Below are 12,538 nucleotides of genomic sequence, written 5' to 3'. Positions count from 1 at the left end.
TCTTACGTTTAAAGTCTTTCTAAATATTGCCATTGCCATATCTTTTCGTTTATGTGAACTGTCAAATGCAACAAAGCGAAGTACAAACACTTAAACAGCCTTGATTAAACAATTGAGCATTCAAACAGGGCAATAGCATTCCAGAATCAAAATCTTCCACTGACCAGTGTTTAAGAATTTTTGACCAATCTTAACTGGGATTACATGAAAGGAAAAGGAAATATCTATACATCTAAGGATCTAAAGGAAATATCTATATATCTAAGAAAGAAGGAATATCATCAGTAGTCTTTATATTCAAAATGTAAAAAGAAGACTTAAAATACACAATTTTCTTATTTGTGGAATATTTGAATTTCGTATCTGTTCACCTTTAACCTGTATCCACAAATAACTTTCTGAAGGAGGCATTATATGGCTCTTACAAATGGCTCATAAAGCTTTCTCTAGAATTGAGAAGGTGTCAGTTTTATCAGTACTTCTGCTGGCTGAGTTTCATTCTTGAAATTCTCTGGTTTTCTTACAGGTCAAGATTGCGAGAACAGTGGAGACTACAAGAAAGAAAATTGATTTTTACACAGAACAATATGATAATGCAGTAGCTGAAGATAAGGTGAGGCTCCAGATAAGCACAGGCAGATTCAGGAGTAAAATTGTTATTGCTGTGTCTTGGTAATGAGAAGAACATGCTGTATTTTAAGTGTGGTATGAGTTCAGTTTTCTAAGCATGCTTTTCCAGAGGAAATCTAGACCACTTCTGAAAGTTTTATATGCATATATTTTTCATCACTACTTAATTTCAGTCATTAATGAAGTAAACTAAGATAGGAACAAGTTGCTGCTTTTTAAAAAATCACATTGTGATGACAGGAAGCTTTCTGTTTCCCTCCTAGAATCTGGAATATGGTTTTAGGAAGAATTTTGCTGATGTTCCTGCTAATCTTCTTGATGAACTTTTGGAACTTTACAAATGTCGCCCAAGGTAGGAATAAATAACCCTGATTAAAATAGTTCAAATACTAATATTTCAAAAATAAGATTTGGTTTACTGAAATAATCAGCAATTATTGTGGTAATCAGTAGATTGACTTCTTTTTATTAGATGGTTAGCAATAGTTGATTTCCTATCATACTAACAATCGTTATTTTGAGTATGTATATTTCCTGGTTTACACCACAAAATACATTTAAAATGCAATCTAAATAATCATCAGTTCTCATAAACATTCTTATTTTGTGTAAGATGTAGTTTTACCTTTTTTTTTCTTTGCAAGAAATTAAGAGTATGAAATATTCATAGTTGTATGTTGTATTCTTTCATGTAAGAATAAAAGTAAATACTGTATGTACTGTGTATGTACACTAGGACTGTAATGACAGAAATCTGTCTGGACACTGCAACCTGTTCTAGAAGTTCTTCAATGTCAGCTGAAGATTACAAAGATGAACTCACCCGTTTAATGAAAGCCATGGATGAACTGGATAATCCTAAGCACATGCCTAATGGCTTAGACCCATCTATATGGGAAAGTTTTTGTCTAGCTAGACGAAATAAATTCAAGAGTGAGCAGCTGGTATGTAAATGCTTTATTTTGCCACTATATTTTTCAAAGTATATACTGAAAATTTCTGTGGAGTTCAAAAATAATGCTAGGCTGGTGGTGAAGTGAATAGGCAGCATAAATAAACTGCATCTAATTGGGTTGGTTATGTCTGGCCACTTTCTATTCAGAATAACAGAAGTGTCAAAAAAATAAACCAGCTCTAGTTCTTCAGAGCAAACATTACCATATTAACATGAGAGCATTTGATAGGGATATTTGTGACCTTGGTATGATTTCATTTTAAAACATTTCTATCTTCATGTTAAAAAAAACTATTAAGTGATTTCATTTTCATAATCTTTTAGAGTCTTTCTCTTCCGTTAGCATGCCATATCTGCACCAATGCATAACCACTGCTAAAGCATCAGGAACAATTCTTAATGGAGACTGTTTCTGCAAAGCTCTAGTGGACTATTTGTTCAGCTTAAAAGCATAGAAGTGGCAATCTCTTATCTCCAGAGACAGATCTGACGAGACAAAATAAATTTTCTGATCAGAACGTAGGACTCTGAGCCAGCATATTTATACATACGTGTGTCTTCTTCAGATCTTTTCTCTTCTTGCTTATCCTGACAAACGTATGAAGTGGGGAAAATTTAGAATGTCATATGTCACTTGTTCAGGTGAAATGGATGGCACTAATTCTGGCAGAAATTGAGGTCTTTCTCCAAAGAAGAATAGATGACAATGAGAAGATGAGCTCAAAAATAGAAAAAATTTTCCAAGAACTCACTTGGTAATTTTGTTTCTTTTCTATATTCAGCTACATTTTGATATTCCAGCATCACAGTCACATGCAGAATTACACAGCTGTGTTCTTTTATCTAGAAGTCAGCTAAGATATTTGAGAGGTATGGTAGGATTGCAGCATGTGTGAGCAGGCTGAAGCCAATCTTACCTTAGCATTTTAAATAATGATGTCAGTAAGGATGGCAGTGTGGTCTTCAATGCAAACTCACTACCCCAAAAGCTCTATCATACATCATAATAGTGATTACCAAAAGGCTTTAAGGCCATAGTTGAGCTAGTTGGTCTAGTTAATTTTTCCTCATGTAGGCCCAGAGAAACCACAGTGATCACCCCTGTTTGCAGTTTGCTGCTCAGTCACATGACACCTGGTTTCACTGAAATGATTTTCGTTTTTTGTATATACAACATTTTTTATATTCGTTGTCATTCAGGAGCAAACCTCAGGAAAATTGCACTAAAAAAAAAAAAAGAGGTGCTGGCTGGAAGTCTCCTTCATTTCTTTGGCAATCACTATTAAGATTATTGTTCAGGTAGGGCATTTTCTCTCAGAACATCTGCTAGAGTGTGTTAACCTGAATCTAGATGTGGACAACTTTATATATGGAAATAAGTTGCCAACTCTGAAGTAATTTGGGGAGTGTATAAAAGACAAGGTGTGGAAGAGTAAGCCCCACTTGAGCACAGCATTTACCACCCAAACATTTTGAAAATCATGGGAGGATTTATATATTCAAGTTGCAATCACTAAGCATTGCTTTTGTTTTCTGCTATTTTAGGCTGCAGGAGGAGAAGATAAAATTTCAACTGAATTTGACTTTCCACTTTTTGCTAAAACAAGGACAGGTAGAATTTGAAAGTACTGAGATCCCAGATTACGCTGATGCCATTTTCATTAAAAAGAGTGTTATTGAAGAACTGAATTGCAATATCATGGTAATTTACGAGGGAGGAAGCTTAAGTTTCTTAAATAAAATATTGTCTTTCAGAGATTGGGTTTTTTTTCTGTAATATCTAGTTTCAAAGCAATAAGGTCAACTGTAAACTACAAGATGGTGAGAATTTTGTAATGTCTTTTATTATTATATATAGATTGCAACATGGACTGCTTTCTTTATGTTTGATCAATACAATTCAGATGAATGAAACAGTTTTTAGACCTACTATCACTTACATGCTGCAAATAGAAAATATTACTATTACAGGCACAAGCCCTAAAATTCCCTCAAGGCAAACATACAGTCATGTTGAACCTTAGGTTACAGTAAGATTTAAAAAAGTAATAATGCAACTTTTAATATAAGGTTTCAAGTGTAAGTATCACTTTCACAGTTTTTCATACTCGCTAATGTTTTTATTAGGCATTCTACTATAAGTTTTTATTTTTCATGCTCCTGCACAAATAATTCAGTAATAACTACAGAGTACCTTAAGTGTGTATTTTGCAGAGGTGAAATGCTATAATGTTCTTGTAAAATATAAGAAGATGAAGTGTGATGTTATTTGTAGTTTTTGTTGTAATTTTCCTTCTGTGATCCAAGGCTGTGATGTGGGACACAAAAGGGAATAAAATTCCACAAAAGATAGCCATCTAGAGCATCTGGAATTAGTGTATTCTATGGTGTATTTTCCTTACTTAATCTAGTAACTTTGGCACCTTGCCCTTGTTGCAACTAATTATTTCATAACCCATGAAATGTGTTAACTAAAAATAATCTCTATTTTCAGGATCAAGTAGAAAAAAAAATTGCTAGCATGGTGGAATGCAAAGAATTCTCTAAGGGGATATTTCAGCTGGAATGGGAGCACAAGAAAATGAGAATGCAAATAGAAGATCTGAATCAGAAAGCTCGGGATATTGCAACATTACCTATTACCAAAGATCGCCAGCTAGTGAGTTATTTTCTCTAAGTTACATTTTGACCACAGTGAATTTTGTTTCACAAAGCTTTTATCTATTAATTTGGTGGGTTGGTACCGTGAAAGGATGAATGTTGCATCTACAGAAATCTGTCTACTGCCTATTTTTGACTGCCCTCTGTGCTTAGATAACCTTATAAATAAAAGTATAGTTTGGTGTTTTGCTGTTGCTTTAAAAACAAACAAACAAACAACAAAAAAACACAATTTGTTCAGTCTTTGTTTGCATTAAATCATAGAAATCATGCTGTTTAACAACTGTATGGTATAGTATTCCTGCAGCATCAAAACCTGTCTTTAAAATGTCCATTTATGATGACAAGTAAGGTTTTTTACTGCAGAAAAGTACACTGAGTTTTTTTTTTGTTTGTTTGTTTTAAATTTCACAATTTAACAAACAGGCTTGACAAGCTGATTTATTTGTTTTTCATTCTCAGTTCCTAACCATGCTGGACTATGATAGCCACATTGCCCACCGCATCGCAGTGATGGAGCAGACTCTTGGTGTCATGGATAAGGTGAACCACCTCCTTTCAGAGACATATCCTAACTGTTCTGTGTTAGGAAAAACGCTTTTAAGGAATGATGGTAACTGATGTAGCCATACTAAACTCTTCAGCTAGCTCAAGGACTGTTGAAATGTAACCACAACAGTACACACGGATGAATATATGAGGGCTGATGAAGACATGAAAACAATGCTTCCTATGTTATTATGTTGGTCCATGATGTCAGAGGTGGATGTTGGTAGAATGGCTGTAGAGGCTGAACCTTCCTACCAATATTCTGCTATGTGTTGTTGCCATGGGACAGATGGCAGCAGAGGGGCAGTCTGACAGATTGGCATCTGACAGGGAAGCAAAGGTGTGTCATTGAATTCTTTCATGTGCAGAAGAATGGCACCCACTGACAGTCATTGATGCTTGCTGAATGTTGATGGAGTCCAAATAGTGGATGTGAGCACAGTGAGGTGGTGGGTGGTGTGTTTCAGTGGTGGCAGCAACAACAGTGGGTCACCTCATATGAGCATAGCATGCAGGCACTTGTTCATCACTGGTAAAAACGCACAGCTAATGGAGGTGAATTTGTTAAAGTGCATTGTAGCTGAGAATTTATCAAATAGTGCTGTTATGCTCTCTGCATCTGTTGAATTTCCATTACTTTTGGAGCAACCAGTGTGCTATAGCTATGTTGTTTATTTATCTGTCTTTCAATAGTTTCAACTTGCCACGAGCCATCATAGCAGCACTGTAGCCAGTAGCCAGCTAGAAAACTCTGAAGTCTTTGGAAGCAGTTGGGCATGAATCTACTTTGTTCCTAGAATTAAATGTCTTCCTTCTTGAAAATCTGAACGCAGACCTTCTTAACACTTCTTACAGATCACTGTCTATAAAAGTCACTATTCTATTTTCTAATGAAGTCTTGTATCAAATCTTCACTGCTTAGTGTTTCTCTCTAGCAGCAAGTCTGTTTGTAGTATCACTGCCTTCCTATATTCAAAATAACACAGACACAATTAGTTCCTTACTTATTTTAACATTTTATGGCTATTCTTGTTTTTAAGGGATTCCACTGGATTTTCTGCAGCTTACTGTAAATGACATCAGCTGCCATTTTCTCTAAGTTCCTCTTCAATCTTCAGTATTGACTTTATCCCTTTGCAGCCCTTCAGATGTCTTCAGCATGGCAGCCCTACCTTCTGCAGCATCTGGCAGCCAAAGAGAACTTTCAATGCACTGGTTTCATTGACTTCCTTTTCCTGCTTTGCCTGTTCTGCATTTAATCTTTCTTCTTGACCCATGCATTTTTCTTCCTTGTCTGCTACTCCTATTTAAACACTCTAAAGCATACTGAAATAGTGTGAAAATAAAGCTAGAATGTGCTACTGGTCAGATCCAAATACATGGAAATAAACAGAGCTAATATGCAGTGTTGAAGACTATAGGCTTTCATCCAAAGTTTTAACAGCTTTCATATAATCTCATGTATTTGTTTTATTCATTTGGAAACGCACAGCTGCACAAGAAGAATATGAAGAAACATCAGAAGAGAATTAAAGAGTTGGAGAAGTGCATCAGTTTAAAAGAGCAAGCAAACTATGAGCTGAGCCTTGACCTGAAGGAAATGCTTGTGTCTGTTTCAGAAAGGAGGCATATCTATCAGGCAGCTGGTGAGTTGCAGTAATGCACTTTAAGTCACAAAGAACATTTAGAAAGTATCTCCAACATTAGACAGTCCTGTTCTCCATCAGCATCCTAAAGCGCAAGGAATGTTTATTTACTATTTCACATGCATAATTAGCAGTACTTCTACCACGACAATCTTAACATTGTTTACATAAGAACATTCCTACAGATGGATACTGTTGTAACCGAAGTTGATTTAATTACTGAAAGTCAAAATATTACAGCCATTAATATCTTCATTATACAACAGACCTTTATTTGTAAGACTGTCCAACACACTTCTTTTCACATACTTAAAGGAACAGAGGAACTAAAAAGGATATCCCTTATTAGGAAAGCTATATAGTTCTTCCAAATGTCAGATGATTAGTTTCACAGCATTGGGTATTTGTTAAATAAAGGAAGTGCAGCCAGTGCCTTTTAAACTTTTTTTTATTCACTACTATAAAGACCATTAAACCCAACTGTGAGCCTTTTTGAAAAATGTGTGCTGCTTTTATACAGAAATTGGAATGACCCTTGAGCAAGTCCAATACATTTGTAGACTATGCATCCACTTTATGTATAGGCTGACTCATATATTGTTTTATGCAGACATGCAGCATATTTCTGAAAGGAATGCAAAGCGGCGTTACCAGGAGATTTTGAAGCAGAAAGAGCTGCGAGGTCTCATAGAGGAACAGGAAAAACACCTTGGAATTCTTCAAGCAGAAGCTGAAAGATTAAGATCGAAAACATTCCCTATTCTTTAAAAATCCCAATCCTGGTAGATATACAAGAATATAAATTTGGAAATCTACCTTTTGTCTCTGCACTTGTCTTTCAGCAAATATTTTCTTCTGGTACCATCTTCTGTTCTTCTATTTCTTCTCAAATAACATCACTTTGAAGGATACATGTTTGTTTCATACATTTTGTACCTTGTCTTACCTACATTTTTTTTCTTTTGTGATGCATTTCTGCTCTTTTGATTATATAAACCATATAGCTTATTACAGAAAGTAACTGAAAGATTATCTTGTAGGAATGATAGGAATACACCTATTCTATTTCCTTAGAATGCAGTTGTAGGATATTGTGAAATACTGCAAGAAAGCAGTAAATCTGCATCTGCCACTTGCCTCCCTTTTCCACGCTTCGTGTCAGTTTTTCTTACCTTTAATAAATTCCCATAAAATCTAAAATTATTCCTCTGTGAGAGTATTAATAGCTTTGATATCTTGATTCAGCAAAATCCTATACCTGTAATGAAATGTACTTCTGTTGTGACTGCATTACAAACACTTCTGCTTAATCGCCTCAGAGGATTTTAAAGGATTCTAAATACATCTCCATTCTTCCTGCATGCTTTTTTGCTTCTTGCTGAAACTTCCTTAGAAACAACAGAATTCCAAACTCTCTAAAGGTCTTAGGAAAAAGAACTGCCCCCAAAAGGAAGTCCCATCATCTTGTTTCAGTAAGTTAAAGAGGCAGAAGAAATGAATTATTAGTACCTAAAATGTGATCAGTAATATATGTTGTTCTTCATTAATTCCCAGTGGGCAATGCCACTCAGTATTCCTGAAAGTAAACTGTGGCTACAAACTTCAATTTAATGAGCCCTAACAACATTAAAACAGACTATTTCATCTGTGTTTTTCTTTCCACTTCCCTTGGGGTATGGACAAAATTACTTCCTTATTAATGAGTAATTGCCACATATAAAGAAAGCAGTTAAACTACAGCAAATAAGGAATGGGGTTGTAGTTAAAAATATTTACAGCAGGAAGCGTGGTAGATCAAGTACAGGTCTATATACTGTTACAGTGGATAAAAGAAGGAAAACAAAAGCAGCCAAGTCACCACACTACATACATAGAAGTGAGAAAATAAGCAATTTCAAGTTGAAATAATAAGAGTAAAACATTTTGAGAAGGCAGTGCTTATTGGAGAAGGAATGAAATGCTGGAGTTTTCTTTAGTGTTACTGCAGAAAGGTAAATGATGCTGTAATTGAAGAACCTTGGAGAGAGAATGCCTCAGCTCTTAAATGAGCCAATACAGTAGACAGATGGTAATTACATTTTTTTTTTTCTGTTACCAAAAGCTGCTAGAGTTCCTCTAAAAACAACTGTCTGGACGAGGGTCAGTGCCATTATATTTCCCTTAGATGTTCTTAATAGCTTTAATTATTGCTAATTGCAGTTCCAGAATATTAACACAAAAATTATCTTTACCTGACTTGCAAAATGACGTCATTAACTGGCAGCAGGAATAAGTTTGGAAGATGAGGATGTATCTATGAACAAAGAACTGAACCCTTCTCCCCATCTAAACACCAACAGAAGTGACAGTTGATTTGAACTTGCATTCTGTCTTAAAACCATGAAGACTAACAGGTACAAGGCAGACAGCTGTTTGATTAAAGTATTACTTGATTTCATTTTATTTAAAATAATCACTAACCAAGCTCTCTAGCCCGTTTTCCAAAACAGTCTGCATAAATTCAGTTTTCACTATAAAGTAATGGTTTTTACAGCCTACCATGTTTAAGTATGCAGTTTCACAAGCTCTGATGAGAAACTCTCACCAAAACAAAGAAGTGTTGATCAGACAATGGATTTTATCAGTCCATTCAGTCTTTTTTGCTGATGCATGTAATTGAAAGCTTTGCACCAGTAGGTTACGTGTCCACAAAATCTTCTTCTGTTCTGCTGTAGTGCAGTAAGTGGTCTTCCAATCCAAAAGTATCTATCAGCTGACTGAGACTCACTTTCTTGCCATCTGCAGAAAAGGCAGACTGCAGCTCATACAGCATCAGCTGGGTACTGCTTCTCCATTTTACTATCAAAGCCTGCAGTTCAGACAGGTTGTTCTAGAATTGGGATTAAGAAAAAAATAATCAGCAACATTTCTGCAAATGAAAAATGCTTTTAGTACCCTGCAAATCTATTTTTATTAAATGGTTTAAACTGAGCTAATATACAAACACTACACAATTAAATGTGGCTTAAATCAATAAGTAACAACACCATTCAATTTCTCTTCAAAGAGTGATTTAGAAGGGCTTTCTAGAGGTCATCCTTACCTTAGATCGGTACATCTTGACCAGTTTGAGCCTTCGAAGTAGCTCTTCCTTATCTTTCACTTGTTTCATCAGCCTTACTTTTTCTTCTAGGGACTGCTGCTGACTAACATCAACCCTTACCACGTTCTCTGCTGATTCGCAGAGATTGTTTTCCTGTAAAGGACTTTTGAAATAAGTATTTACAGTGCAGTTTCTTTCCGGGCATTCAGAACCATCTTGTAATGTGGAACAATCCATGCCTATCTTTGGCAGACACCCACTGTCAACATCTGCACAGTCTTTTTCTTCAGTATCTACCTTGAGCCGCTTTGCCACTGTAAAATTAGCATTAAATGAACGCCTTGTTTTCCTTAATCGTTCCCTTAGAGTTGCACTCATTGGCTAAAGAAAATGAAGAACAAGAAAAAAACACTCGTCTTCAATCAAATTTCAAAGAACATTTTATCCATACAGAATATGTCATTAGTAAAGACAACTGTAAGACAGACTTCTGAATTGTCACCGTCTTTTGCAAACGTAAAAGTTAACCTCTTCCTTTCAGGTGTGTTTGCACACAGCAACAATTTACTAAAAATATATATCTGTATTGCCTTGTTTATTTATATACGTGCGTGTGTATAATCCTTAAAGTAAACCCTCATTAATGCACTTAGTCTTTGTGCAAAGACACATGGCATAATTCAACTTGGCTATTTCCAGCTAGTTCCACTTCTCCTCTTGTTTAATGGAGATAAGGATTTTATTTTTTTCTTAACATTGCATCCTACCACACACACACTTCCTCTATTAGCACTAGTATAAAACATCTATATACTACTTAAGAGTATCTGTTAACTTGTTTTTAAGTGTTTGTTTTTAAGGGACTTAAAGGCATGAACAAGTCAAAACTATATACATAAAAACTATATACATAATTTGCAATTTAGCCTCATCCAGCATAGTTCCAGTTTACACTGATACGCACTATGGCAAAAAAAAAGAGTGCTTCACTATAGTGCGTGGGAGGAGAAACACCAAAGCAGAGAGTGCTATTTTCAAATGCAAGTAGAAGTCACAGGAGGTCACTTTACATATATGGGAACCAGGAAAAGTAGGACCTTTAAGTTTCTATACCTGTTTTCCTGAACTAGTCCTCTGTGGAGCTGCTGTCCCAGAATCCTTTGGTGTATGGCACAAAGACGTCAATTTATCACACGCTGCTTCCTCCATCTCAAGGCAGATAGCAGTTCCTGTTGAAAAACAAATTGGGTGCTGCTGTTCTCACCTGATTATAGCGAGCCACGTGGCTGCAGAAATAAGTAAAAAGCTCTGGTAAGAAATACTAGGGTTTATTTTCTAATGGTTACAAACTATTACAGAGGAGCAAGAGAACTTATGAACCACTTGGACTTAGTATGCCTGTAAATCAAAGGTCAGATCCTACAACATCAAACTCATCAAAAACCCTTACTCCAAATAAACTGTATTTTCTTAACCTCAGTGATCCCTGCTGCATGTCTGACTTAAAGGCACAACCTTTACAAAGCCAGGTTGTTCAGAACCAGTCCATTCATTGAAGGGCAGCCGGAGCAGCGATAAAGGATTGCTGGGAGCCACAAGATTTTTGTAGTCCATCTGTGTGATCAACCTTTTCCATTAAAAATAGTAACAGGGTACTCAGATGCATGAAATAACCCACTGCCTCGTTTCATCCTTCTGGGGATGCCGCCACACAGCTGGAAATTTAGAGTCCAAGTCCACATTCCCCGTATGCTCCTGAATGGAAGCGGCACACCTCTCAGCACGAGCCAACAGTACATTGATTTCAGCGTGACTTCGCACAGCGCTCATGAGCCACCTGCTAATGACCGAGCTGCAGCCGCAGCCTCAGCTTACCTAAAAACTGTAACTAGGAACCTCAAAACGGAATTCCCTTTAAAATCCTGCAAGCAATCCCGCTCCTCAGAGCTGCGCTTGGCACGCCGGGCCGGCCCCTGGCGCTGCCTGCCCGCCCACTTACGCCGCGGAACCGCGTTCGGCAGCTCCCCCCAAGAGGCCTTCCACCCTCTAGAGAAGCTAAGGAAGGAGGAAGGCCGGGGTTCAGCAGCCCGAAGAGAAGAGCAACCCGCAGGAACCACCCGTCGCTGCGCCCCGCGCCAAGCAAAACAATGCACGCAGCTCCTCACCGAGCCGAGCGACCCGCCGGCTGCGCTTCAATTTCCCGCTTCCGGGCAGTGGGCGGGGCGCGAAGGGCTGCGAGCGGGGAAAGGCGGAGTGAGGCTCGTGTGCGTGGTGCGGGAGGGCGCGTTAAGGTTGTGATCGGGCGGATGCAGGCCCGCATCCGTCGTGGAGGTGCTGGGCGGGGCCGGAGTTGTGGAATACCCAGTGCAGGATATCTGCGTAGATCCGATACGCGCTTACCGCTGCAGCTGGGCTAGCTTGCTGCGTCTGCTAGGCCAGCATGGACACGCTGCCTTCTGGCCGAGGCCTTGATCGAGACTGGCCGCCATCTTGCTGCACGTACTCCTGCCTCAGGGAGAGGGGTCTCAACATGGCGCACTCCACGGCGCAGTGGTAGGCTGAAGTCTGACTGGGATTTCAGCACTGCTAAGGGAGCCGCGGCTCTGCTTCCCACAAAGCACCTTCTACATCAGATGCTGTCTCCTCATAGAAGGGGAAAAGCTGCACGCTTCCCAGCAGACTTTCATATTTCACTATACTGATCTGTATAGGATTTATTTATTCAGCACAGCTGTGCCAGGACTGAGGAAACGATCAAAAATGACCATAGTGGTGATTGCTCCCACTTGTATCAGGCCCTCTTGCTGCATTGGTCACAGCTGAGCACATGGAGCAGGCACACCTGCACAGAGATTGTAGGTCGTGCTCTTTATTTCTGTAGCAGAATGGCAGTAATTTGTTGCCTGATTGCTCTGTGCAGCAATAGAGGAGGATGCTGGGCTTCCATCTATGTGGAGACAAGATAGCACTGAGATGAGTAAGCTCAGTATAGGAGACATTAGTTTGACCCTAGGC

General features: G+C 38.1%; 2 protein-coding genes across 5 annotated transcripts in view; one reads left to right on the top strand and one right to left on the bottom strand.

The window, feature by feature from the left end:
* Window positions 1–7,954, top strand: part of CFAP43 (cilia and flagella associated protein 43) — a 45,077-nt gene extending 37,123 nt beyond the window's left edge. The window contains exons 31-39 of the mRNA XM_042863551.1: window positions 527–613; window positions 894–982; window positions 1,367–1,574; window positions 2,228–2,340; window positions 3,131–3,287; window positions 4,080–4,244; window positions 4,709–4,789; window positions 6,288–6,441; window positions 7,052–7,954. Coding sequence (XP_042719485.1) covers window positions 527–613; window positions 894–982; window positions 1,367–1,574; window positions 2,228–2,340; window positions 3,131–3,287; window positions 4,080–4,244; window positions 4,709–4,789; window positions 6,288–6,441; window positions 7,052–7,209 — 1,212 coding nt within the window. The 3' untranslated portion in view covers window positions 7,210–7,954. The remainder of the gene's footprint in view (window positions 1–526; window positions 614–893; window positions 983–1,366; window positions 1,575–2,227; window positions 2,341–3,130; window positions 3,288–4,079; window positions 4,245–4,708; window positions 4,790–6,287; window positions 6,442–7,051) is intronic.
* A 48-nt stretch (window positions 7,955–8,002) lies between these two features.
* Window positions 8,003–12,054, bottom strand: SFR1 (SWI5 dependent homologous recombination repair protein 1). 4 transcript variants are annotated; one of them, XM_042863771.1, is made up of 5 exons: window positions 11,689–11,721; window positions 11,372–11,376; window positions 10,637–10,752; window positions 9,524–9,904; window positions 8,003–9,310 (listed from the first exon to the last, which is right to left on the bottom strand). In XM_042863771.1, exons 3-5 carry the CDS (start codon window positions 10,730–10,732, stop codon window positions 9,119–9,121), a joined length of 669 nt encoding a protein of 222 aa, XP_042719705.1. In that variant the 5' UTR covers window positions 10,733–10,752; window positions 11,372–11,376; window positions 11,689–11,721; the 3' UTR covers window positions 8,003–9,118. The 4 variants fall into 4 exon arrangements, with proteins under 4 accessions (XP_042719705.1, XP_042719706.1, XP_042719707.1 ...); XM_042863772.1 differs by lacking the exons at window positions 11,372–11,376; window positions 11,689–11,721 and adding an exon at window positions 11,924–12,054; XM_042863773.1 differs by lacking the exon at window positions 11,372–11,376 and having other exon boundaries at window positions 11,523–11,704.
* Between the last annotated feature and the right edge of the window lie 484 nt (window positions 12,055–12,538).

The sequence above is a fragment of the Lagopus leucura genome, unplaced genomic scaffold (genome assembly GCF_019238085.1).
Source record: "Lagopus leucura isolate 7727_CA_CO unplaced genomic scaffold, USGS_WTPT01 Super-Scaffold_741, whole genome shotgun sequence".
Classification (NCBI taxonomy): domain Eukaryota; kingdom Metazoa; phylum Chordata; class Aves; order Galliformes; family Phasianidae; genus Lagopus; species Lagopus leucura.
Note: the sequence above shows the minus strand (reverse complement) of the source record. Positions and strands in the feature narration are given on the sequence as shown.